The sequence below is a fragment of the Nycticebus coucang genome, chromosome 10 (genome assembly GCF_027406575.1).
Source record: "Nycticebus coucang isolate mNycCou1 chromosome 10, mNycCou1.pri, whole genome shotgun sequence".
NCBI classification, from domain to species: Eukaryota; Metazoa; Chordata; class Mammalia; order Primates; family Lorisidae; genus Nycticebus; species Nycticebus coucang.
Window position 1 is genome coordinate 52,383,697 of NC_069789.1, and position 26,943 is coordinate 52,410,639.

At 45.2% G+C, this 26,943-nt stretch overlaps 1 protein-coding gene across 4 annotated transcripts; it reads right to left on the bottom strand.

Annotated features, from left to right (window-relative positions):
* On the bottom strand, nucleotides 1–26,167 carry TRAF3IP3 (TRAF3 interacting protein 3). 4 transcript variants are annotated; one of them, XM_053607866.1, is made up of 16 exons: nucleotides 23,185–23,501; nucleotides 21,748–22,151; nucleotides 19,388–19,535; nucleotides 19,194–19,257; nucleotides 18,898–18,922; nucleotides 18,604–18,633; nucleotides 18,414–18,509; nucleotides 10,537–10,608; nucleotides 7,900–8,040; nucleotides 7,673–7,810; nucleotides 6,345–6,480; nucleotides 5,629–5,691; nucleotides 3,911–3,970; nucleotides 2,740–2,876; nucleotides 1,886–1,999; nucleotides 1–638 (listed from the first exon to the last, which is right to left on the bottom strand). In XM_053607866.1, exons 2-16 carry the CDS (start codon nucleotides 22,090–22,092, stop codon nucleotides 546–548), a joined length of 1,662 nt encoding a protein of 553 aa, XP_053463841.1. In that variant the 5' UTR covers nucleotides 22,093–22,151; nucleotides 23,185–23,501; the 3' UTR covers nucleotides 1–545. The 4 variants fall into 4 exon arrangements, with proteins under 4 accessions (XP_053463841.1, XP_053463840.1, XP_053463842.1 ...); XM_053607865.1 differs by lacking the exon at nucleotides 23,185–23,501 and adding an exon at nucleotides 26,008–26,166 and having other exon boundaries at nucleotides 2–638; XM_053607867.1 differs by lacking the exons at nucleotides 3,911–3,970; nucleotides 23,185–23,501 and adding an exon at nucleotides 26,008–26,166 and having other exon boundaries at nucleotides 2–638.
* Between the last annotated feature and the right edge of the window lie 776 nt (nucleotides 26,168–26,943).

Here is a 26,943-nt window from a genome sequence, read left to right on the forward strand (position 1 = left end):
GGCATATGGGACTGGCGCCCTACTCCTTGAGCCACAGGCGCCACCCAGTATTTGCCCTTTCTATACTAGGAAGTCCTCACTGCATAAGAGGAAAGTGAAAAAGCAAGATGGTGGAGGACAAGTAGTACTTTTATGAGAGCCTGGTAAATATACCTGCTGTATGTGGATAGTGTCTCCCAGGAAAGTAGAATAAATATGGGCTCTTTTGCATGTTTATATAGTCCCACTGAATTTGCCTGAAGAGAATAGATCAATATGCTTAAGTGATGTGACACTTGTGATGTGATATATCATTCAGCAATAAACCAAAAGTTCTGAGGAACAATCTGGTCAGGTGAAGTTTATTTACAGTTGGTTATTAAAATAACAAAGAGTCAGAAATCCCAATTCAGCTTGCTATACCTCTCTCTCAGATAAAGAAAAAAAAAAAATAGAAAAGAAATCCCAATTCAGTTGGGGAAAAATCCAATGTGTAAAGGGCAGATCTGAGTTTTTCACTGAGTTGCTTATACTAATTGTCACCCAAGGTAGCTGTCACAAGTTATTCAGCTCATCAGGTTGTCTTTGTTGGCCAGGAACACTGCCAGTGCTGCAACAATCACCACCATCAGCATCAGGAGCCATTGGCCACATTGCCTCTGTGCAGAGGGTGAGGGAGGCAGAAGAAAGCAACCATGAGTTGGGTGAAAAAGATAAAGGCAAAAATAATCTTCCTTTTTGTTCTAGCCCGCTAGAAAACCTTGGGTTGGTGGAGGAGAAAAAGCTTTTTACTTCCCTTGGGATAAAATCACTTTACCAGTGGTCCCTGGCCCAGGAAACCATATCCAGCAAGATCCTGATACTTAAATGCTGATATGAATAATCAGTAACTCAGAAAAATTATATTATCTGTTCATATGCCTCAGTTTTTTTTTTTTTTTTTTTTTTTGGCCGGGGCTGGGTTTGAACCCGCCACCTCCGGCATATGGGACCGGCGCCCTACCCGCTGAGCCACAGGCGCCGCCCTCAGTTTTTTTTTTTTTTTAAATTGAGATGAGGTCTTGTCTGTTCACCTGGCTGTGGTGCAGTGGTGTGATCATAGCTTAATGCAAGCACATACTCAGCCTCCTGAATGGCTGAGACTACAAGTGTACCCCACTGTAGTTGGCTAATTTTTTTTTTTTCTTTTGAGACAGAGTCTCAAGCTGTCACCCTGGATACAGTGCCGGGGTGTCACAGCTCACAGCAACCTCAAACTCTTGGGCTTAAACCGTTCTCTTGCCTTAGCCTCCCAACTAGCTGGGACTACAGGCGCCTGCACAGCACCCGGTTATTTTTTTTGTTGCGGTTGCCTGGGCTGGATTTGAAACCACCAGCCTTGGTGTATGTGGCTGGCACTCTACACTGAACTATGGGCGCCACCTAATTCTTTATGGAGACAGGGTCTTGCTTTTTTTCCAGACTAGTCTTGGACTTACGGTCTCAAGTCATCCTACTGCCTTAGCCTCCCAAAGTGCAAAAATTATAGATAAGAGCCACCATACCCAACCTGTGTCAGTACTTTTGATTTTCATTTGTCCTTGCCACCAGGCTCACCACAGACTAAAAGAACACCCTTTCATCTTAGCTTATAGTCTTTCCAGTCAGCCTCAAGAGTACCATGAAAGTTGGGGTTGGATGTCAGTATTTCTTTTCATGGTTGCCATTCTGTAACTATGGATTTTTTTTTTTTTTCCTAGTCACTAGACAACCAGGGACACTTTGTCAGTGTAGTACTAAACCAAGTGCAGTGGGCTAGGCTGGCCACATGTTGGCATGGGCTGATAAATTTGCTATGTAATGCTTGGCTGAAGAAGGGATCATCCCACTATCATCAAGGGGGTTATGGGTGGATAGACCCTCTTACTGTGGGAGGTGGCTGCTGGCTCTGTTTCAGTTCTTCTCGACAGTGCTGCAGCTTACGCAGGCAGGAGAGATACTCGTCACTGAGGTTGTCTAACTCTGAATGTAGTTCTCTGTACTGGGGAAAATATCACCAAGGTCATCACCATCACTTTTGTCTAGGACAGAGTCCAGGAAGGGGAGACTATCCTGTGTAAATTATTTCTTCATTTATTTGGTATTTTTACCATCATATTCCCTTCCCAGTCTTTCTTGTAGATTTAAATTTGTCTTTCTGTCTCATCCAGTTTATCTGGAATGTGTTCATTTAAACAATGATTACAATGCATATTATAATATTATGTTTATACATGTTAAGTTCTTTTATGTGACAGTATGAATGCTTTGCAGATGGGGGACACCAAAAAGTGAAGTTCTTAGAGCACAAAAGACCTAGCAGTGACCTTAGTACAAGTTTCTTTTCAGGAGCTAGTTGCATGTGAATATTTACAGGGACATGTACCTTTGTGGCTATGTAGAAAGGAAGAGTATTATTATATAAAACTTTAAGATACTCATTATGGGACAATGTTTGAGAAGTTAATGTTTATTAAATTGTGTTTGAGTTTAGGCTGACCTTTTAAAAGGTAACTAATAAAACCTTGAATAGGAGTTGGTATAAATAAGGAATGGAAGGAATGGTTGGTATAAATAAGGAATGGAACAAGTTAATCCAATAGCAAAGGCATTTTATGCAGGCAGATGAATACCTGCGGACGCCCTATCACAATTTAAACTTTGAAATCCCTGCTATTTGTCTCCCAGTTTCCCCTGCCACTCTGCAGATGAGCCCCTCACCATCTGAGTTCACCTTCTCACCTCCTTTTCCTTGGCCTGGAGCTGCAAAGTTGTCTTTTGCAGCTGGTCTCTGAGATCCCAGTCTTTCTCCTTCCCTGTGCCCTCAGGTTCCACTTCTTTATTGAAGGACTTTGGACTCCACACAGGCAAAGCCTGATCTAAAAAAGTAGCCAAATTCTTAGAGTGAGACTACCCCTCTAAGGAAGAGCCTTGTCACTGAGTGAGAACCCTAGGAGTGGGGAAGGGGAGGGAAAAAGGGAAGGCCTGCCCTTGGCTAGAATGAATAGAATGGAATTCTTTGACAAAAGAACTACCATTGGGACCCTTCTCAGCCTGGACAGACAGGTAGAATTTGAATTCTTTGAGGACAAAGTTGGCACTTTGCATCCGCACTCTTCTCTAATGCTGGATAATTTTAATGAATACTTGCTAATTGAATTCTTTGCTTGTATGTCACATCATGACTAGTTGTCAAGTAGGTTTGCTGGATGCTTCAATAAAACTCCATTTTCTCTTAATGTTCTCATTTGAAAGTTGTGAAAACGGGAATCATATTCTAAAATTTATCTTGTAGCCAAAGATGGACTAGGAGTGAGGTGTTTTGTATTATTGTCTTAGCTCTGTCTTTAATTTGTGTGACCACAGACCTTCGTGTTCTTATCTATACTATATGGCCATACTGATTTCTGTTTTATTTATTATGTCATATCCAGTAATTGTGAGGAGAAAATGAAAAGTCATGTGTATTGGGTAAGAGAGGTGCTATCGCTCCCTTCATCTACATGATGAGTTCTCAGGAAGCTTGGGTGGCAGACTCTACAGCCAGGAGTCAGGTGATTCTTGCATGCTGCGTGGTTTGGGGCTGGGAGTTGGATATGAGTTGGAAAATCAAGTGTGTAAAAATTGACATGAAATCCTGAATTCAAAATCAATTTATTGAATTGTTCAACACAGACATATGCTTTCCAAGAGAGTAGAAATCCGTTTTCATGATTTATTTACCTCAGGATAGATGATTAACTAGTTGAAATGTCCTCAGAGCCAATATTAGTCCCTAAAAAGTTCCTCTAACATTCCTGACTTAGAACTGAATGGGACTCCCAAGAGGTCATATAGTCCATCTCCCCCCGCCCCTTACAGGCAGGCAAGGAAAGAGCACCATCTTAGAATTTGTGGTGGTAAATTTGCTGACCTTTCTTTGTTAAGAGATACTCCTGTTCTTGAAGCTGTAAGGATTGATTCTGAAGCAGATCTGTTGGAAAACACAGGAACTTGTCTATGCTAGTGTAATTACTGTAAAGAGTCTCTACTCAAACTCTGCTTTTCACCTTAATTATTTAAAATGTTTCTTTCTGTTATGGGTTGAATTTTGTCCCCCAAATTTATATGTCCCCCTAGTACCTCAGATTGTGACCTTATTTGGAGATAGGTTATTTACAGAAGTAATTAAGTTAAAATAAGGTCATTAAGATGGGCCCTAATCCAAATGGTGTCTTTATAAGAAGTGAAAATGTGGACACAGTTGATGTTCATGGGAAAGATAGTATGAAGGGACACAGAAAAAATGGCCATCAACAAAGCCAAGGAAAGAGGCCTGGAGTAGAACTGTCCGTAAAAACCCTCGGAAGGAACCACCTCTGCCAACACCCTAGTCTCTAGACTTTGAGACAGTCAATTTTTTTTCTTCAAGTAACCCAATCTGTGGTACTTTGCTATGAATATACCATCCTTATATCTCTTCCTATTATGTTTTTATCTTCAAGTCTCTGCTTAAATGTTACCTTAGAAAAAAGGCTTTCCCAGGTAACTATATAAAATAGCAACCATTTCCCCTTTAACCTGCTTTGCTTTTCTCCACAGCAGTTATTATGACCTGATACATATTTATTTGTTTTTGGCAACTCTACAGTGGACTTTAGAGCTTACTTAGAATGTAAGCTTCCTGAGAGAAGAAACTGTCAGTTTTGTTCATTACTGTATGCTCAGTGTATATATCTAGAGCGCATGGTACTTAGGAGGGGTTCAGGGGATTTTTGTTGAATGAGTGAAAGCATGGTTTTGAAGTGACTTCCTACTTATCCAGCTCTCACCCTGTAGGAGCTCCATGTCCACCACCTTCTTCCTCCCTTTCCCCTGCAGTTACTCTGCTCTTGTACTATTCATTGGTGTTTGCTTAGAGCATCTGTTGGGTATCAGAGTTTAAGGTGGTAGACAAATATAGGGTGTCCTAAATGTCATGCACACAAACAGGGAAAATAGGAAATTGTAGCTAACTGTACCTTTATTTACAAAATATTCATGACAAAATTTTATAAAATATTTCTCTACTTGTTGACAAACATGAAAAATATATAATATAGGATATGAGTTTGTTAATTTTTCCTATTTATAGTGACTTTTGGGACACCCGATAGTAGAGGTACGAATTAAGTCATGTTCTCCAGCTTTTCAGAAATTGTCAGATTTTCTTCTGAGACGTAATCCCTTTTCCTTTCTGGTCCCAACATGAAGTTTGAAGTAGATGGAGGCATTTGTAGTATGCGTTTACTTTCTAAGTCATTCCTAGTGACAAAGGTGTATGTGACATTTCATGTACATAAGTTAGCATATGTAAAATAAGAACTACCCTAGAATACCCAATACTTTTTAAAATCGGCTATTCTAGGGAAAATGTAAGTGACCATCATTGGTATGGAAGGAGAAAAGGAAAGAAAAAAAAGAGAAGAGGCTAATATATAAAGCTATGTAATAACCTTGCTTCATTTTCTTATGTCTGAAAATGCACAGAGGTAGAGGATATGCTATGAACTGGGCACCCAATCCCTCTTCTGGATGCCTTTTGTAGACCTGGAACCCCAGAATACCAAAAACCCACCCGCACCACTTTCAGAATCTGTAAAGGGAACTTACTTTGCAAGTGTTGGACTCTGGTCACCAGGGCAAGTTTCTCCTCCTCTGACTTCTTTAGTTGATCTGAAAATGAAATAAGGCAAACCAAAATAGAAGAACTCAAGACTTGAAGAACTCCCTATGTGGGAATGAAAATGAGTAACAGGTGCTATCTTGTCTGTGGTCTCTTAAGACGTGTCAAGTGCAGGTTACTTTATTTGTCCCATTTCTGAAGAGATCAGCCAGAAGGCCAAGTACCTTGAATTTTTGTACCTTTTTTTTTTTTTTTTTAAAGGAGGACCTTGGGGTTGAATTTTGCACTTCAACAATGTTGGGTTGAATTAAAGATTGTATTTACACACTACCTATTCCTCTTTATCAGCTGACACAGAGGCTGTGACTGGGACATGCTCACTGTGCCTTACTTTTCAACTGACCTTTCCCTTTCAAATTAGGAATGTGGCCTTGATGGGTGTAACTAATGTGGGAGCGGCTATGATCTGGCCCAGAGGGATGGGCTGGAAAAGAGAGCTCAAACAACAAAATACTCTAGTACAGTGAAATTAATTTTCAATCTTGGATGATTAAAACAGCCCTGCCTCTCCCCTAAGGTAAAATGAAATCATAAAGCTAGCCAAGCAAACAAAGGCCGAGGACTTTCTCCCCACCCAGCTGCTTTATTCTTAGCTCACTCAGCCATGCTCCCATGCTCCCATGGCCTCCAGGGAGAAGGGTACCTTGTAGATCCTGGGTGTCTAAGCTGCACAGGTCTCTGTCCCCTTGTAGGCGTTCAATCTTGGCCTGTAGTTCCTGGTGTTCATTCTCCAAAAATCGCAGGGCCTGGTTCATCTGTAAGTCTCTGCTGTCTGCTCCCTGGAAGGGGAGGAGGCAGGGCCCAACCAGAAGAAGGTCAGTGCTAGGATGGAGGTTGGGGGCAGGTCCCATGAAAGAAAAAAATTATAGAAAATTGTAGAATTTTAGATACAGAAGGAATGTTATAGAAATGGGAAAATAGGGAAGTTTTTTTTTTTTTCCACTCGTTCTTCTCTGTTCCTTATTTACATTTATAACAGTACATTAGATGTCTGATATTCCTAAGGGACTTGTGGCTTAACACATTAGTAAATCACCAAAACTATTTTGGAATTCCAATTCATCACTTTTCTAGACGTTTTCACTTTCTCTTCTCATGCTAGTGCTATCAGTTTTTTTAGGGTGGGTAGGGCCATTTTTCACAAAGAATTAAGGTTAAAAAAACCCACAACCTTCCTAAGAGCTGCCTTATAGCTGATGAGAAGAGAACAACAAAGACTGAGATGTGAATGTGATAAAGAGTGGCCAGCCAGGCTCACCTCTGTGATCAGGCTGTTTTTGTGTGAGCTATTCTGATGCCTGCTTCAGAAAAACTGTACAGGTCAGCTTTTGAGGCAGAGCCTCAAAATTTCAAACTGGGTAAGTAAAATTTATACAAAATAATAGCTAACATTTATTGAGTGCTTCTTTGTGCTAGGCATCTTGCTGAGTCCTTTGCATGGATTGCCTTATGCAATCTTTACAGTAATCCTGTGAAACAAGGGGGTTAGTTAATTTTTCCAAGGTAACAGTTTGGCAACTGATGGAACCCTTGAGAATGTCAAGGGTCTAGTGTAATCACTTTGCATTGGCAGATGTGTCAGTTAATACTCAACCTATAAAGAAATTAGTGACATTTGTTCTGTGGCAGTGGTGGGCAGTTCTGAGTTGCCAGTTCTGAGCCGGCAGTTCTGTGAGGATGGAGTTAGAGAGTGGGTTGGTATATAACATTTGTGGGCTGATGAGTATTCTAGCCCACTCGTTTGTATTTAGGTGGTTACCATTCCAATGAACACCTAGTTCATTTGCATGAGTGGTACAGACAGCCTTGCTAAACTCAAAATTAGATTTCAGAGCAAAAACAGTGGGTTTGGTACAAAGTGGACAGTGAGTGAGGAACTGAAAGCCAGATGCTCCCAGCTGCCTGCGAGGCTCCTAAGCTGGGAGCAGCTCCTCACATCATCATCCCTTTCCCCACCCCCATGCCTGGTACCTGCAGCTTGGACTGAAGCACGTGGAGCTGGCTCTCCAGCTCTCTGTGCTGGCTCCCTAGGGTTCTCCAGTCCTCCTTCAAAACTTCATACTGGCTCCTCCATTCTTCACACTTCTGCTCTGCCAGGGCTAGGGAGCGCTAAGGGAGATCAGAGAGGAGGGAGGTCAGGGGGTTGTGCAGCTGGCTGCCTTGCTCCCCAGATGGCCCTGGGGTCCCCAGCCTCATACCTGTGTGCTCTGTAGCTGCTGCTCTGCGTTCATTTTCTCCTCCAGCACTTTCTGCAGAGACTCCTTGGCCTTCTGCTCATAGTTGTTTTTCTGGTCTTCCATCTCCAGTAGCACCTTTTTCATTCCACAAGGGGAGTATTTCTGTAAATTTGATGCAGTTCAACAAATACACATTGAGCATCTGTGTGCCAAACACTGAGGTGAGATATAGAAATGAAAAGAAATTGATCCTTACCCTTAGAGCAGATACAGTAACCTGGTGGGAGGCATGTTCTGCCAGGCTAGAGGTAGCAGGGACAGTCCCACAGGCAATGTGAGAGGTGTGGGGGGAGGGGCATAAATAAGCAGTGCCCTAGGCTTGCTTAGGCCTTGCACGGGCCTTGAAATCCAGTATGTCCAAACAGAACTTATCTTTTAAACCTGTTCCTTTGTCCTGGGCTTCCTGTCTCAGTAACCAGCAGCATTACCCATCTAGGCTCCCAAGCCTAAACCAGGGAGTCAACTTTTAATTTCTCTCTTTGTCCTAGTAATTAGTTGGTTATTGAACCTTGTCAACATCCTCATACCTGTCTCCTCTATCTCTACTGCTACTTCCTTAGTTCAACCTCTCATAATGTTGTTATATAGATAACATGCTATAGTCTCTGTGTCTTCATGCCTTGCCTCCTTTCCAATCCTGCAGTTCGAGTATTCTTTCTAAAATGCAAACCTGATCATGCCATCCCCTGTATAAATCTTCTGATGGATTCTCAGTATTCTAAGGATCACATCCAAACTCATTGGCATGGCTTCTATTTACAATCCTAGACTTTTATCCCATGCTCCTTCTGCCTAAGCTGAACTGCTTGCAGTTGTCCTAAGCACTGTGCTTTTTAGTCTGTGTCTTTACCCATACAGTTTCCTCTGCCTAGAGTTGGTTAACCTGTTTATAGCCTAAGTCTGATCAGTTCAGATCAATCTTAACCAAGTGCTTCCACCCTCCGAGTCCTTATGGCTCAAGGAGCTTTTCTTAGTGTTGATAGTGTTCACGTAGCAGCCTCTGTATGCCACTGTTGTTCCACTCTACTGACTCATCTGTCTCCTGTTCTGGATTATAAACTCTTTTAGGGCAAGGAGCATGCTGTTGCTGCTTTTTAAAAAAATATTTGTAGCCTCCCTACAGTCCCTAGTGAACTCAAGTGTTTTTAAATTAATATATTTGCATTATAAAATTACTCCTGGCTTCAAGATTAAGAGACGAGAGCAACTTTGCAAATTCACTGGGGATCTTGCCTAGCCCTTGCCTTTTATCTTTATGCCCTGTGATTTTGGGGGAGGTAGGCAGCTTTTACTGTCAAGTATGGGTTACTGATTGGGTGAGCAGTAGTCTAGATGATGAAATTGTTTGCATTTAACTTTGGAATTATCTGAAAATTTAGATTTAATGCGGTCTTATGTTTTTGGAACAGATTCAGGAGTTACTTGGTTAAGGCCATATGTGGGGCATGTCCCATGCTGGTCACTGGTTAAGTCTTATCCTCCATTGAAAATGAATGGACTAGGGCAGCGCCTGTGGCTCAGTGAGTAGGGCGCCGGCCCCATATGCCGAGGGTGGCAGGTTCAGGCCCAGCCCCGGCCAAACTGCAACCAAAAATAGCCGGGCGTTGTGGCGGGCGCCTGTAGTCCCAGCTGCTTGGGAGGCTGAGGCAAGAGAATCGCGTAAGCCCAAGAGTTAGAGGTTGCTGTGAGCTGTGTCACGCCACGGCACTCTACCGAGGGCGGTACAGTGAAACTCTGTCTCTACAAAAAAAAAAAAAAAAAAAAATGAATGGACTGGCATTCTGGATTATATGTTGGTCTCTTATGATTTTGGTTGTGTTTATTTAGTTCATAAGAGCCTGACAGAGCAGGTCATAATAAAAAAGATAAAGTTGTGGACTAGGAAACCTATATACTTTATAAAATCTATTCCCTACAAGACCTCAACTATGTGGTCTGGACTGTCTTCTCTCCCTAACTCCAAATGGGAGGTCTGCCTGCTCCACTCCATTCTCTTATTTGACGTCTCCTCACCTGTCAGAGATCCATCCCTTCTCAATTGTGAAGCTGATCTCTTTCTATTTCTTGTAATCCAAGATTAGGCCAATCAAGAGATTACTAATGCTGGATAACAATATTACAGAAGAGCCAGGAGTCACAGTCTTTAACTTTCTGCCGAGGATTGCTAGAAAACTAGAAAAAAGTTGCCCATGGAATGAAAATCATTTTGCAAGGTTGCATTACAACATCTGACTCATCCGCTCAAAGATTGGAGTTTGTGAAGGTCTGTCTGGGTGGTGTGAATCTTTACCAAGGGCCTCTCCTTACAGTTTCAGGTATTCTCGAGGTTCCCCTGGAGCTGACAAAAGTGGTTAGTGCTGGGATTTCTTCCTTCCTGGGGTGCAAAGAGAAGGATACTGGGAGAGAGGGAGTGGAGGATGGAGCTAGCGGATGTAGTGAGTTAGGGACTAAAGTGAAAATGGCCAACCCAAGACTGGGTAAGTAGGAATGGGTGTGTTAATTTCTGTCTGGTGGTATTTCTAGAAAGTAGGATTGAGTTTCAAGGATTCTTATTTAATTCTGGATTCCTGAGCTGAACGTTTCCCCCAGAATGCTTACCTGGGTCCAGGTGTATAGCTGGTTTTCTAAGGATCTCAGTTTGCCTTTCAATTTGTCTTCATTAAGCTGTCCCTGGAGCAAATGGGCAGATTTAATGAATTTGGTCCAAAATATAGTTGGCAAAGAGTTATTCTGTATTGCCATCCTACTGGCCATCACAATGAACTCTTTAGGAGGTAGGCGAGAGCAAAGATGGCAAAGGATGTTGGGTAGAAGAGGATCTTCTCTTTTTCCAGAAAAGCACAAGAAAGAATCAGACTGGCCTACCACATTCTCTCTCTCTTTTTTTTTTTCTCTCTCTCTAATTCTTTCTCCTTCCAAAATCATCTTTTTACCTTGAAGTTCTCTACCAAATGCCCAGAGTATTATATCAAGGGGCCACTGAAAGGAAAGCTTCTAAGCTGTCTTTTCTCTCATTACCTCCGTCCCCTGTCTATGCACTACCACACTCCTCCCCTCTTCTCAGTCTTATACCTGGACTTCTACCTCTAAGTACAAGCCAGTAAGACTAATGAGGTTTCCCTTCCTAGAGGAAATATGTATTTCCTCCCTAGCCCCTGTGAGGTGCTGAACTGTGCCTCCTCAGAGTTCCTATGTTGAAGTCCTAACCTCAGTTACCTCAGAATGTAACTGTATTTGGAGATAGGGCCTTTATTTTTTACTTTTATTCATTTATTTTTTTGAGACAGTCTTGCTCTGTCACTCTGGGTAGAGTGCCATGGTGTCATAGTTTACAGTAACCTCAAACTTTTGGGCTCAGGCGATTCTCCTGCCTCAGTCTCCTGAGCAGCTGGGAGGCTGCCACAATGCCTGGCTATTTTTTCTATTTTTAGTAGACATGGGGTCTCAATTTTGCTCAGGCTAGTCTTGAACACCTGACTCAAGGGATCCACCCACCTCTGCCTTCCAGAGTGCTAGGATTACAGACATGTGCCTGGCCAGAGATGGGGGTCTTTAAAGAGATAATTAAGTTAAAATGAGGTCATTACAGTGTGCGCTAATCCAACATGACAGGAGTCCTTATAAAAAGAAGAGGTCAGGACACCGGGGTATACCCAGGGTGGATCACTTGAAGACACAGAGAGAAGATGGCCATCTGGAAGCCAAGGAGAGAAGCCACAGGAGAAAGTAACCCTAATTAACTTTAATCTCAGACTTTCAGCCCCCAGAACTAGGAGAGAACAAATTTCTGTTGTTGACGTCCCCCAGTCTGTGGTACTTAGTTAAAGCAGCTCTAGCAGATTAATACACTCCCCTCTCTGGGGTGCGTGTGCACGCGTGCACACACACACACACATGGAAACACACTCACAAGACTCAAGATGAGACATTCTTTAAGAAAGCAATGAAAACTGGGTGGGGGTGGCAGGGGATGGCTGGGGGCTTCCCAGATTGTCACATTCTGTTTACTCATAAGCCAGGTCGAATAGCGTTTTGGACATTCTAAGAAGGATGCTAGTCTCAGGGCAAGAGTGGAAAGAGGCCAGCCTGAAAGGCCAAGCTCTGGTTTCTCACTTCTTCAGTATTTCACCTGAGTAGTTAACAACTTCCTGCTTTGTTGTTCACTCCACTTGCAGACTTGTCCCTTTTCCCCAGGTAAGTGTTTTGCTCTTCCAGCCTTGAGTTTCATTTAAGATGTATTAGTTATGGAGTTAGGTAGGAGCGTCATTGAGGAGAGCAAGTTTTCCAGAGAAAGGGCCATGAGTCTCCAGCAGTAACTGATTTTCAGATCCTTTCTCTGGCTTTTACCAACCAGGTCCTGTGGGACACTTGTGTGGGGTCTAGAAATTCCACTTCTCTTTAGGCCTGAGACATCACAGCCATTCCCAGTCAGAAGACTTGAATGTTTCTATCCCTCATAATGTTTCCAGTCTATAGCCGGCTGGTGGCAGAGGAGGGGACTCTGTTTCGAGGTCTGTCTCCCTCAGTGAGTTTCAGGGTGCTGGGGGAGGCAGGAAGTGGTATCTCACAGCTCCTGTTTTGATCTTGTTTGGCTGACTCCTCTTCTAACCGTGGGAGCCAGGGGTGCCCCCACCCTTTCTGCTTCCTGCGTTACTCAACTGGGCCTTGAAAAAGCAAAAAGCCTTGCCAAAAATAATTTTTTAAAGTGCCTCCTGCTATTAATGTTTTTCCTAATGTCTCATGTGAGAGAGAGCTGGGAGTCAGGGATTTGGCATCTAGAATAACCACAGGGCTTTGGGACAGATAAAAGAGATGGACAAAGGCTTCCACTGTTTGGGTTTTGAAGTAACTGGTAAAACAGCTGCATTCCCCAGAGTGGCCTGTTCATTGTCAATCCACAGGTCCTGAAATCAACTGGCTGCATACCTACCTCTCTTGATCCAGATCTTCTGACTCCACACATTTTTCCATTGCCCAAACTCTTACTATGCAGAATGCAATCAAACCCACTAAGTTTAAGGTTTGCCTTGTGATAGTTTGGTAAGAAAATAGGCCCAAGGCAATATTCCTGAATTTTCCCAGGCTCCTACTCTTTTTGATTATTTCCTCCCTCTTCCGTAGTGTGCCTTTAGTTCAATATTTTGCCTCTTCCAACTGTTTTTGTATTTTAGCCTAACCCTCGATTACTTTTCCATTCATGTTGCAATGGAAGGTAATTCACGATAGCCCCCTCAGTAGGGATGAAGGGCCACCCAAGTCTGAGGCTTGAACAAAATGTTTTTTCCAAGCTCTGCTTTCCTGGACTGCCCAAGGCAGGCAGGAAAGTTGCATCCAAGTTGTTGCAAATGGGGCACGTAGTTTCCTGGCCTGAGTGCCAGGTTTCCTCACACCGAATCCCAGTGTGTTACAGCGTGTGGGAAGAAGCACTTTGACAGGCCTATTGCTAACCTTCTGGGCAGTTATGCCCTGGGGGCCAGGGCTCACAGGGCACAGTAATCACCAGTGGAAAAGAGAGCAAGGTGTAGACCGTACACACCTGGTGCCGACTGAAGGCTTCAGCTCCTCCTGCGTGGTTTTCCCCTGTCTCTGATCTGTTCTCCAGAAGCACCACCACCTCACTGCAAAAGCACCAGCCCACAACTCCTCTCTCTGCTTTTGCAGAGGCTGCTTAGGGCTTGCAGCCAATCCCCTGCTACGCTGTCATCTCAAGATCTCACTTCCATGCTGCAGATGTTAAACCCAAGTGTGCCGGTGTTGAGCGATTGCTTTCTCTCTTGGCTGAGCTGCTTCTGCTGGGAAGGTTGGACCCTGCTCTGGAGTCTCATTAGTGGTCCAGGGCCTATCATATCCAGCAGGCCTGGACTGAATGTGGAGGTAGAGCCCTGGCGTTCTGATAGTTTTGTGTGAGTTCCTCAGCACATGAAGTTGGAGATTCAATCTGGCCCCTTGGAAAAAATAAAGATCTGAACCAGTTCTGGCCCCTTTCTTCCAGTACTGCAGATTGGGGCTACCTTTGCATTGAAGTTGAGGTATTCATTGGAGGGATGGAGAGTTGTCTTGTTTTTGAGGAAGCAAGAACTCTTAACTGAAAAGGTTGAGACTGTTACAGACCGGAAGTTGGGGGGTTGGTAGGGAGGAGGAAGAAGAGAAGGGTGAGGATTGGGAGGGGTGGAGAGAAGGGAGGGAGAAAACCACAGCCAGAGGAACTTCTGCTCTTGGGTTGGAGTATGGGGTGAAACCCCTCAGAGACTACCCTAGAAATATCTGTTTCTGTATCCCCTCTTTCCTCATTCCCACCAAGCTTGCCATAATTCCAGCTCCAATTGTGTCTAGCCCAGTGGTTTTCAACCTTCCTAATGCCTCGACCCTTTAATACAGTTCCTCATGTTGTGGTGACCCCAAACCATAAAATTATTTTTATTGCTACTTCATAACTGTAATTTTTGCTACTGTTATGAATTGTAATGTAAATATCTGATATTAGGTGACTCCTGTGAAAGAGTCGTTAGACCCCCAAAGGGGTTGTGACCCACAGTTTAAGAACTGCTGGCCTAGCCTGAGATATTGCAAAAGTCTTCACTGCCACCCACTCCCACTTGGAGCCACAGTCCTCATTGTTATACATTAGAGAAACTTTTTAAGACTCAGATCTGATCATTCATATCAATTCACCTCCACAGGCAGTGACTGAGCTCCTTCTAAGAATGGGCCATACATTGTTAAAGGCAAGACTTTAAACCCTAATAAAGCACAGTTCCATTGCAACATTGCTTGCAGCAGTGTTGCACAAACTGTGCAGCCTGCATTCTCATGGATGTCTGATAAATATGTGGTTTTCCTTTAAGAAGGAGTCCATATAGAAGAAGGAGCAGATACACTGTTCAAGGGAAAAAGTTTAAGTCCCATAATTCTAAAGACCAGTCTGAGGTCCTTTGTTTGGTACTACTCTGACATGATCTTTCATTAAAAAAATTTTTTTTTATTTAATTTATTTTTATTTTTTGAGACCAGAGTCTCACTCTTGGTTAGAGTGCTGTGGCATCATTGTAGCTCACAGCAACCTCAAACTCTTGGGCTTGACCAATCCTCTTGCCTCAGCCTCCCAAGTACCTGGAACTACAGGTGTTCACAACACCCAGCTTTTTTTTTTTTTTTTTTGTATTTTTAGTAGTGATGGGGTCTTGCTCTTGCTCAGGCTTGTCTTGAACTTCTGAGCTCAAGCAACCTACTTGCCTTGGCCTTCCAGAGTGCTAGGATTACAGGTGTGAGCCACTGTGCCCGGCCTGATTCCTTCTTTTTTTCCATAATCAGTTATACCTTTGTCACACTTCAGCCTGTAATCATTCTGATTCCTTTGTCTTAAACACCAGCCATTCCTACTTCTATACTCCCAGTGAACTCCTATTCATCCTTCAAGACCCTATTCCCTCTCAGGCAGAATAATTGTTCCCTTCTCTTTTCCCTGTGTCACTTTGTATATGCTGCTGCTATAGCCTTATTATATTGTTTTGGAGTTATTATTGCACATCTCTCCATGGCTGGAGTGTGTACTCCTCAAAAGCAAAGACTACTTCTTTTTGTTCCTGTAGCACAGGGCCTAGCAGAGAGTTGGAACCTAGAAGATGTCTGCTGAACAAATGAATGCAATGATCTCAATTTAGTTCAGCAGCAGAAACCACATGGCATGTACAGCTGCCAGCCCTGGGCTCCTATCCTGCCAATGAAAATGACTTCCTTAACAATCAGGAGCCCTGACCATAGAACTCAAAATCCAGGTACAATGTCTGATGTCCTGAGAGAGGGCTGAGCTAAGAAAATCTTTGTTACATCACTGCAAACTTCTTAGTTTTGTTCTCTAGCTTCCCATGATATTTTTCTGTCTCAGGACAAGCCATCTGGGAGTAGGATGAGATGCCACTGAGGCCTGTGAGGTTGCGTGGTCTCCGTCTTGCACCTGGTGCTTTATGTTTCAGTGGCGTCTGACTGAGCCTGGGAACTGGCCCACACTCCTTCCGGCTTTGCTTTGGGCATAGCTGCGGCATTGCTTAATTGAGCTGGGAGGTCTCCAAACAAAGTTTTAAACTACCCTGATCAAAACTGGAGGGAGGCAGGGCAAGTTGCAACTAGTTAGAGCCAAGATGGTGGAGAAATTGACTGCTTCTTGACCTTACAGCTTTACTATACGCTTCACTACCACAGAAGTTTCTAAGGACACCGCCCACTTCCATCATGACACTTTCTTCCTACTTCACTATATTTAGTCAGGAGGAGGTTATCTCCCTAATTCCAGAAAACATGGCCCTGTCTATGAATATTCTTCCCCTTTTTTAGCCTATAACTAAGCTGTTATTTATGTAGAGGAGCTGTAGGCACCATAGTGCTGGTTCTCTTATGCAGGGAGAACTAGCATCTGCTCTGTGGAGTGGACTTTTCTATAGTTTCTGAATAAATCTCATTTTTACTTTATACTTTTACTTCAGCTTGCTCCTGAATTCTTTCTTGCACGAAAACAAGGACCCACTTGGACCTCAAGAGGCTCCCGGTATTGGGAGTCAGGTTGCTATGTCAAAACTGCTTGTAGTTCCTTGAACATACTAAACTAGGGGTTTCCATATGGGGATTCTGAGGAACGCTGTGAATCCCCAAGACTCCTTCAAAGGGTCTGCAAGGTTCTCTTTTCCAAGGTCTTCTCTTTTCCAACTTTGTATAGTTCAACTGAAAGAATGTATGGCAGCAAATTGAACGCAGAAGCAAATATGAGAATCCAGCTGTATTTTGTTAAGCCAGACATTAAAAAGATTTGCAAAATCATAAAACTGACATTGTTATTAGATATTTTTTTTGAAAATAGGGCTAACTTTCTTTCTTTTTTTTTTTTTTGTAGAGACAGAGTCTCACTTTATGGCCCTCGGTAGAGTGCCGTGGCCTCACACAGCTCACAGCAACCTCCAACTCCTGGGCTGAAGCGATTCTCTTGCCTCAGCCTCCCGAGCAGCTGGGACTACAGGCACCCGCCACAACGCCCAGCTATTTTTTTGGTTGCAGTTTGGCCGGGGCCGGGTTTGAACCCACCACCCTCGGTATATGGGGCCGGCGCCTTACTGACTGAGCCACAGGCGCCGCCCTGGGGCTAACTTTCATAAGAATATGTAATTTAGGTTATCATGGAATGGTTGACTGTTATTTTTTATTTAAAAAGTTTTTTTAAAGAGATATGGTCTCTCTCTGTTGCCTAGGCCAGAGTGCAGTGATGCCATTATAGCTCACTGAAACTTTGAACTTCTGGGTTCAGATGATCCTCCCACTTCAGCTGCCCACTGAGACTACAGGGGCATGCCACCCTGCCTTACTAACATTTAAGATTTTTTTATAGAGATGAGTTCTTGCTATATTGCCCAGACTGGTCTCCAACTCCTGGCCTCAAGGGATACTCCCACCTTGGCCTCCTGAAAGTGCTGTGATTATAGGCATGAGCCACTGTGCCCAGCCTATTATTATTTTATAATTACTAACTATTTCTAAGGTTGGGCATGGTGGCTCATGCTTTTAATCCTAGCATTCCAGGAGGCCAAGGCAGGAGGATCACATGAGCTTACAAGTTTGAGACCAACCTGAGCAAGAGTGAGACTCCATCTTTACTAAAAATAGAAAAATTTGCCAGCCATTGTGGCAGGTGCCTGTAGTCCCAGCTGCTAGGGAGGCTGAGGCAGGAGGATTGCCTGAACCCAGGAGTTTGAGGTTGCTGTGAGCTAGGCTGACACCCTGGTACTCTAGCCTGGGCAACATAGTGAGATTCTGTCTCCATAATAAAAGAAAAAGAATGAATATTCATTCTAAATTTGAATGAATGAATGACTATTTCTAAATTTCTGTTTTAATTTCCTACATGGTAAATATAAAAATGTCTTCAGGATTTTCAATAATTAAAATAGTATAAAGGAGTCTTGAAATGGAAAAGTTAGAGAACCAGTGCATTAGACTATATCATGCCTCTGGGCCTGTATGGTGTACTCAACCTAGAATACTATTCCTGCTTCCACATTTGCCTGGCAAATGCTTATATACCTGTAAATATTCCTCTGGTTCTCCTCTGGAATTGCTTATTCCTTTTCTTCGTCTTCTTTTTTTTTTTTTTTTTTAGAGACAGAGTTTCACTCTGTTGCTCTCCGTAGTGTGCAGTGGCGTCACAGCTCACAGCAACCTCCAGCTGTTGGGCTTAGGCAATTCTCCTGCCTCAGCCTCCTGAGTAGCTGGGACTACAGGTGCCCGCCACAACGCCCGGCTATTTTTTGTTGCAGTTTGGCCGGGGCCGGGTTTGAACCTGTCACCGTCAGTATATGGGGCCCTACTCAATGAGCCACAGGCCCTGCCTCCCTGCCCAAACCCCCCTCTTTTTCTGTGATGCTGTTGAAAGAGGAAAACTGGGATGGGAACTCAGAATCCCATGGGCTTCATTAAAGATTTCATTTCCTTACCTTCCAAGTGCTGTCAGAAGCCTGAATCAGGGTGGACAATAGATCTTGGAGAACTACCATTTTCTGTTTTAAGACCAGCTCCCTCTGTAGGGCTTCCTGGTAGGCAAAATGCAAGAAGGTAAGACTAGCTTGGAGGAGGAAGGCTTAGGTAGGATTGAGAAACTGAGGGGAGAATTCCCATGCCACTTACTTTCAGGTATTCAGAAAGCTGGATGATTTCCTAGAGAATAAAGAAAAGGATATTCAGAAAGATTCTAGGTCCCCAGACATTCTGAGATATAGAACCAGAATCTGGGTTGGCTTGTGTAGAGCAGACCCCTCTGGCTTGAGTCTGACAGGGTCCCTTTAGGACCATGTCTATGCTCAGTGCCCCCTTGACATCCAGGAAGAGCCCCTCCTCACCATCTCGGCCCGAGTGGAATTCCAGAATGTCAGAGCTTAGCTACCACCTGATAAAACCCTTTCAAAGTGAGGATTTTCTTACCTTATCCAGAACGGCAACTCCATAACTGGGGAGAGAAGACATAAAACAAACAAATAAAAACATGATAATGGATCAAATTATCAAGCAAGTCAGGAGGTAGAGGGTTGATTCTGTCTGGGATCCCTTCTGAAGAGCCAATAGTGTAGGGAAAGTTTTCCTCTTTCTTAGTTGAGCTGGACATAGAGAGTCATTGTGCTCTCTCTCCACCTACGGAGTGGAGGTATTCAAGTAAAACCTTACAAGAGGAGTGGATGGGATATGAGGGGTTTATGGGCAGGAACACAAAAGCAACTCACTTGGTTTGCTGACTGGCATCGTTCTTAATTGTTGGCTGTGCTGCTTCTGCCTTGGTCTGAGTACCTGAGAGGTGGGGTATGGTGATACAGTAGCTATGGGAGGATGTGAGGGAAGTGGGGAGGGACAGGGACTTGCTGCCAGTGAGGGGGACTGCTGTGGCAGCATTCTCTGCAGAGTGGGGCTCTGCTCTTACCACGGTGGTGTCTGGGTGGCTTCTTGATGGGACTGTCTTGTGGTGGAATATCTCCAGTCTGTGATGAGAGGTGGTCAACTGGATCCCTCTGGATGCTGGGGGGAGGAGGATGCTGGGCTGGAAAGACCTCAGAGCTGGTTCTTGCCACCTGGAAGACAAGTAGGGGATACTAGGAGCCACTGTCTAGACCCTCTAGAAGATTCTCCTGATGATTATAGACAGATGAACCAATGATTATGTTCATTATGGACTGAATGTGTCCCCCTAAAATTGATAGTTAAAATCTTAACTCATAATGTGATAAGATCAGGAGGTAGAAACCTCGAGAAGTAATCAGGTCAGAGGGGAGAGAGCTTGCTTCCTCTCTCTGCTCTTTACCATGTGAGGATACAATGAGAGAAAGGCCATCTGCACACCAGGAAGAGCGTCCTCATCAGACACCAGATTGGTTGGAGTTCTGGTCTTGGACTTCCAGCCTCCAGAATTGTGAGATCAATTTCTATTATTGAAGCCATCCAGTCTATAGTATTTTTGTAGCAGTCTGAACAGACTAAGATAATGTCCCAGGTTCAAAAGAGCCACAAGGCTATTCCTGCTCCCATTATCCTCATCCTGGCTGGCAGAATGGTTCTCCTCAGGCCTGTTTTTCTCTCTAGAACCCCTGGTGTACTTTGATCTCAGCCAGTTAAACAGCCAGCATGGTGATGTGCAAAGGGAACTGGCCTGAGTGGGGCGTGAGGGGATGTGGGTTCAGAGCCCACCTCTCCTAGGTCTCAGTCTCCTGTCTGTGTAGTGACAGTTTGGAACAGAGGTCCCTGAGGTCCCTTCCTTCTAGGGACTGCTTCCTTCTTCCTGGTAATAGCTGGAAAATCACTAAGGTTTGAGTGAAGAGAAGATAAAGTAGGGAGTTGTTGGGAGGGATGTAGTAGTAGCAGCCACAGTTTGTGCTTTTTTCTGTTTTCTCTTACAGACTTGAAAAGTCTATGTTGGTAACATAACACTAAAAGGCTAAAAATGCCTATGATATCCAATCACATGGACTAACTCAGTCTCAGCAAGACCTTAAATAACTGATAGGCAGAGGTGGAGTTCTTTAGTTAACTGTATATTCTGTTTTTTTTCTGAACTCCACACCTACCCCCCCCCCCCCAAAAAAAAGGCCTGGCTCTGCACCTGTAGCTCAAGCCGCTAAGGTGCCAGCCACATACACCAGAGCTGGCAGGTTCGAATCCAGCCCGGGCCTGCCAAACAACAATGACAACTACAATCAAAAACAGCTGGGCGTTGTGGCCGGTGCCTGTAGTCCCAGCTACTTGGGAGGCTGAGGCAAGAGAATCACTTAAGCCCAGAAGTTGGATGTTGCTGTGAGCTGTGACATGATGGCACTCTACACAGGGCAACAGCTTGAGGCTCTGTCTCCAAAAAAAAAAAAGCCAAAAAAGCATACAGAAACCTGGTCTAGAAAGTACAGAGTTAGTTTTCTTTTGCACTTAGGCTCTGGGATCATTTCTCTGCATAGCACTTCCTATTCAGCAAACAGATCACTGGTTAGGGAGTGTGATGGAGCACCTGCTCTGGGTGCAGCACGATGCCAGGCGTTTCTAGGCATTACTCGGCAATACAGTAGATCCAGCCCTGCTCCCAACATGGGTAGGAAGACACAGCTGCTCTTCTGCTGGAGGTCATCGCATTTCAACATACACTGGGTTTCACCAACACTGTTCCTTCCCAGGCCAGACTAATGGGCTCTGTAAGTGTTACACAATTGTAGAAGATTTATAACCTCACAAGGCCCATGGAGAGCAGAGGTGTCCTGAAGAAGCCAGAGAAAGCTTCCTGGACCAGATGGAGCAATAGCTGAGTGGGCTTAGAACTGGAATGGTGTAAGAGAGAGAAGATAAGGGAAATGGCCTGGCAGAAGAATAGAAGACAGGCGTGTGTGTGTACATACGTGTGTGTGTGTGTGTGTTTTGGGAGAGGGAGCACCAAGAGCAGAGGCCTCCGTACCTGGCATATAATAAGCATTCAGTAAATGCTTGAGGACTAATGAGTGAATGGATGCTCTAAAACAGCTGCAGAAGATATGTATAGATTGCCCAAATTTGAATTGATACTAAGTATTAACTTTGGAATTATTTAAAAGTTATTTTTTCTCTTCTAAAAGGAAAGAGCAAACAAAAAAAAAGCTAAACAAAACCATAACAACAAAAATCCCTAAGTGGCTAAAGGAGACTTTAGCATATGACTGAGGAGGAATGGACTTAATTTAAATCACTTTTTAGTGACTGTGAGCCTGCCCACCCTCCTTGGAAACCCCCCTTTGCCCTACATGGAACAGTGTGTGCCTCCATATGACCCACCTGCTGTCCGGGGGGAGAGATCCTGCTGGCCCCAGACAAGGGCTCCTGGAGGGCAGACTCCCGGCCCAGCCTCCTGGAGGGCCCTGGCTGTGGGAGTTGGCGATGCTGTGCCTTGCCCTTCTCCTCCAGTTCCAGGTTCCTCCTCTGGAGGAACTGCTGCAGTCGAGCTCTCTGAAGCTGTTCTCTCTGCTGGACCCGCAGTGCCTTCCCCACCTGGCGGCAGGTGGTCACGTTGGGGCGGCAGCACCGGCTTTCACGGGTCTCCTGCCTGCGCTCGCACTTGGCCTCATAGCTCTCGGCCCACCAGGCCAAGCCAAGGGAGGGCCTGGGATCAGGGCTGATCATGATGACCTTCCTGGCACCTGATGTGCTTGGCTTCCAGTTCCTGGAATAGCTGCCTGGATCTGCCAAATGCCAAGAGGGAGGGGAGGGGTCAGAAGATGGGCAGAAAATGTCTATCTCCCAAGGAGTGGAATGGCACGGAGTTCCTTCCATCCATGTGGCTTGAAAAGTGTGACATGATAGGGCCAAACAGGGAGTCAAGACTCCTGAGCAATCTAATAGAAGTGAATTCTTGCTTTTCTCTAGCTTGTGTACCCCACTCTGTAAAGTGGAAGGGTCTCTCTGGATGCCATTCCTTCTTTCACTGAACATCTCACCATGCCTCTACGTCAGAGGAACATGAGAAATAATTGATAATAATGGTAATGAACTTACAGCTTCTTGGGTGGCAGATGTGTGTTCGTTTTCCAGACTTCTAGAGAAACAGTTAAATTGAGCCTCCCTCTCTCCCCTAATCTAAAAGGAAAGTCAGCATCTTTATTGCTCTCTTGGCCCAAGTTGTTACTGAAATAGCTGAGTGATACTTCTCAAGACTCAGAGGAATGACCGGATCCCCCTTCAGGATGTGACCAGTCCTGCAACCAGCACGCACTGCTCTCTTGGTCCTTAGCAACTAGCTGTGAGCCTAGGCTTTGCATGGTTAAGGAGGGAAATCCCACCCTAATTCCTTTATCCTGACATTCTGACTTGGGCCCATTGGCACCCACTCCAAGACCAGGTCTGGGCTCTGCCTCTTAGATGCACTCAATTAGTATTGGCTAAGCACCTGCCACATGCCCAGTACTGACCAAAATCCATTTCAGAGTGTCTGGCTCAATAATTCTTGGGGCTATGCGTCCTATCCTTTAGGATCAGGGCTAAGTCTGGTGCCTGGTCTGCTTTCCTTAGCCTAGATGCAGATCCTGGCATCTAAACCAGCAAGCACATGAATTATACCTCAACAAGACTGCTACAGACAGAGAAGAAAAATAGTAACCAGTAATTTCCAGAGGACACTCCCCTGCATGGCCTTATCTGGTATTCACACAGCACCCAAACCCTGATTGCTCTCCCTTCTTTGTGGCTTTCTTTCTCTTTCCTATCCTTCCCACCTACCTTTGGTGAATTTGCTTTTATTTTCCTAAAGCCTGTTGATAGGTTTGCTGAGTTGGAGCTGGTCTTGGATGAGCTGGATCCTGAGCACTGGAAACTCCGTGCCCTTCCTCCTCTGATGTCTAGAGTCAGACCAGGGGCCTCTGAAGGAAGAGGGATTCCCCTCACAGCTGCTGCTGCTTCTCCCTCCCACAACCCACCACCCCGGAGCCTGAGTTCCTGGGCAGGTCAGAGAAGGGTACGCAGCTTTAGCAACCAGCAGGCACTTGCCGGTTCCAAGCTCCTGGGGTTAGTTTATAGGCCAAACATGGGTAGCAGCTTCTTTGCCCCTTTACTGGGACTTGGCTGCCTATCTTGGCTCAGTCCAGAATTCTCTGCAGGATTCCTGTTTTCTCTCTGGTCTTGCCACTCGTTCTTTGGGGTCATGGGTGGGGCAGTCTCCCTCCCTGAGTGAGTGGGGTCTTATGTGATCAGGCCCTAGCAAAGCCTAGGCTCACAGCTAGTTGCTAAGGACGAAGAGAGCAGAGGGTGCTCTTGAAGGGTGGAGGGGCATACCCCCCGGTCTTGGGCAGTGCTGACTCCAAGTAGAATTGCGAGGTTGTACATGTTTGTCCTCTGCATACCACGCGTAAATGCCTCTCTCTTTAGGCATTTCTCCTCACTGCTACTCCTTAGGTGGGGGCCGGGGACCCCCTGACTTCTCACCTGCCAATTTCTTTATTTAAAAACTTAGAAAAGGATCCATCAATATTAAGTTACAAATGACTGAATGATGGAGACTCAGGAGTATGGGCACTTGTGGCATCTCTAAGCCATAGCCCCTGCCATTGTGCCACGGATAGTGGAGGAGAGTCCTGGTTCTGGAGTCACACTGTGTGGACTCATACCCTGGCTCTGTCACCTACCAGTTATGTGTGATTTGGGACAAGCTAGCAAACATTTCTAAATCAAGAGTCCTCATTTATACAATGGGGCTAGAACCTACCTTGTAGGTTATGAGGATTAAATGACAAAATGCACACCACATACCCGGCACAGAGCACACAATACATGTTAGCCTTTTTTTTAGACAGGGTCTCCCTGTATCACCCAGGCTAGAGTGCAGTGGCATCAGCATAGCTCACTGTAACCTCAAACTCCTGGGTTCAAGTGATCTTCCTGGCTCAGTCTCCTGAGTAGCTGGGACTACAGGCACACACCACCACACCTGGCTAATTTGTTCTATTTTTTGTAGAGATGGGGTCTTGCTCTTGCCCAGACTGGTCATGAACTCCTGGCCTCCCAAAGTGCTAGGATTATAGGCATGAGCCACCGCACCCTGCCAAATGTTAGCGCTTTATAATAAAGAATATTCTTATTAATATTATTATCCTTGCTGTGCTGATGTTGGATGTTGAAGACCTATAAGGCAAAGGCCCCAAGCTAAACCAGCACTCACGGGACCAAGAATACCTTATCTCATCCTTTAATTCCCCTAACCCTTACTCTCTTTGAGGGAATATATTGCTTACCGATTGGGTGGATTCTGGCCCCTGGCCGAAATCATGTTTACTTCTTTGTTTCACCTGATCCCTGGGTTTGGGGTACCAGGAGAAAAGACTGCTTAGTGGTCTGGACACAATCAGCATTCCAATTAGGCCAGGCAGAAAGGCAAAGAAGACCTTTGGTGGGGCCTGCCTACATCGCACCATTAGAATGTGGGATGTGAGGTCACCCTGTTGGACTCCAGGTTACCTGCTGGCTCTGCGGTGGAGGCAGATTCCCTGATCACTGAGAATCCTCCTACCTTCCCTCCGTGAAGAGGAAAGAGCGACGGGGAGAAGATGGGCCCTGAGATGAGGTCTCTCTGGCTGCCCATCTAAGCCATCCACCTTAGTCCACTGAGAATCATGGCTCTGCCCCTTGCTGCCTCAGGGCAAGATATTGAGACGTCTTACCCAAGAGGGAAGCTGCAGTAGAAATAGCTTCTTGGAGAAAGGAGTGTTCCCACACCCCCAGGCTGCCACATCTGCTAGGTTTTGGTATACCATAACCACGAGGAACCATACCCAGGCCTCTGGGATGTCATGACTATGCTGACCTACTTAAAAATAAGAAGCCATGTGGGATGGTTGACTGAGATATGCTGCAAAGGAAAAGGGAACTGGTTTCTGTAGGGTTCAGAGAAAGATCACTGGGCTGCTGCCCAGGCTTTCTGGCGTCTCTGGGCTTCTCCCTGGCAGCATGGCAGGGCTCAGTTAGTTGGAGCTTATGGGAAGAAGTGCTGGGGAGGCTCTCCTCACTGCTGCATGGGGAGACCAGGGCACTGCCCTGCACCAACTGGGGCTTGTCACTGCCTTTCCAAGTCTCTGCTCTTACTTCCTGGCCAAATGTGCAGCAGAGATGGTGCATGGCTTCCTGCTTTCCTGGTCTAGAGCTCAGTGTGAGCTGAGGAGAGGCGGGCCTATACCTAAGCTGCTGGAAAGGCAGCTTCCTGTTATGGCTATCTCTGCTTTTAAGAGAATGGTAAGAGGTCATTTAATTCATGTCCCCTTCATAGGGTAACCTGAACCCTAAGTCATTTGACTTTCTCCTCATCTAATTGAACCCACTGGATAGAGCAGAGGAATGATGGAAGCTGTACCCCTGTGCCATGGCTAGTGCCTCTGGAAGCTGACTCAGGACACTTTCTTGGCTATCTGAACTCCAAAGCTCTGAAACTTCACCACCTGTTCCTGTCTTCCCTCTTCACCACCCAGGGAAGCTTGCATGATAGAGTGCCTTCTGCCCCACCCCAAGGTTGAAGGTCCCAAACCTGGACACAAAAGCATGCTCCTTCTCAGTTACCTCCGGGTCTGGGCTCCAGCCCTAGCAGTTCAGGAAAGCATTGCAGCTCCTGGGCAGATCTTCACTCTGGTCGCAAGACAGCAGCTGGGTAATGCATAAACTCAATTGATGGCTATGGGCCCCATTAGCATTTCCCTTCTTGGTACTTACGACTTTTCTTTTTGCATAGAAACCTTGCTGAAACAGGAAACAGAAAAAAACCACAGGGCTCACAAACCCCAGTTCCTCTCTCCACTCTCTGGCAGGATTTGAGTGGGTCTCTGAACCTTGGGCTGGGTGCAGGAGCTCCTCCCATCAGTGGGCACCCTAGTCAACTTTTTTTCCTTGCTACTGCATTCATCCGAGTGTTTCAAGTCAAGAGTCCTCTTCAGGATCAGACAAGGATGGACCTCAGGGTCAGAGTCAAACCTTTGCAGTTTCTTTCTTTTTTTTTTTTTTTGTAGAGACAGAGTCTCACTTTATGGCCCTTGGTAGAGTGCCATGGCATCACACAGCTCACAGCAACCTCCAACTCCTGGGCTTCAGCGATTCTCTTGCTTCAGCCTCCCGAGTAGCTGGGACTACAGGCGCTCACCACAACGCCCAGCTATTTTTTGGTTGCAGTTCAGCCGGGGTCGGGTTTGAACCCGCCACCCTAGGTATATGGGGCCGGCGCCTTACCGACTGAGCCATAGGCGCCGCCCAAACCTTTGCAGTTTCTAGGAGGGGAAAAGTGCCTTTTAATGGTTAAGACCTAGATGAGCTGTCCTCCATGTAGATTCTCCTGGGTGACATGTAGCTCTCTGTGTAAAGATTTCCCCTTTCCATTAGTCCCCTCTTCCCCAATCCTGCTGTTGTAAAGAGCTTCTGCTCTTCTGAAGTACCTGGTGTCTTTCTCAGAATTCTGGAATGAGGCCAGCTCTGGATTTGCTCCTTTCTGAAGCCCTGAGGAGAGGG

Bases quoted from the DNA above. Each gene is read 5' to 3' on its own strand.
- TRAF3IP3 (XM_053607866.1), bottom strand. From the start codon at position 22,092: ATGATCAGCCCTGATCCCAGGCCCTCCCTTGGCTTGGCCTGGTGGGCC. The intron at 8,041-10,536 runs GTAAGCATTCTG...TCAAATTTACAG, and splicing joins AGCTATACACCTGGACCCAG to AAATACTCCCCTTGTGGAAT. The intron at 639-1,885 runs GTAAGAGGGTCT...CCCTCTGCACAG, and splicing joins GCCAGCAGCCACCTCCCACA to AGGCAATGTGGCCAATGGCT.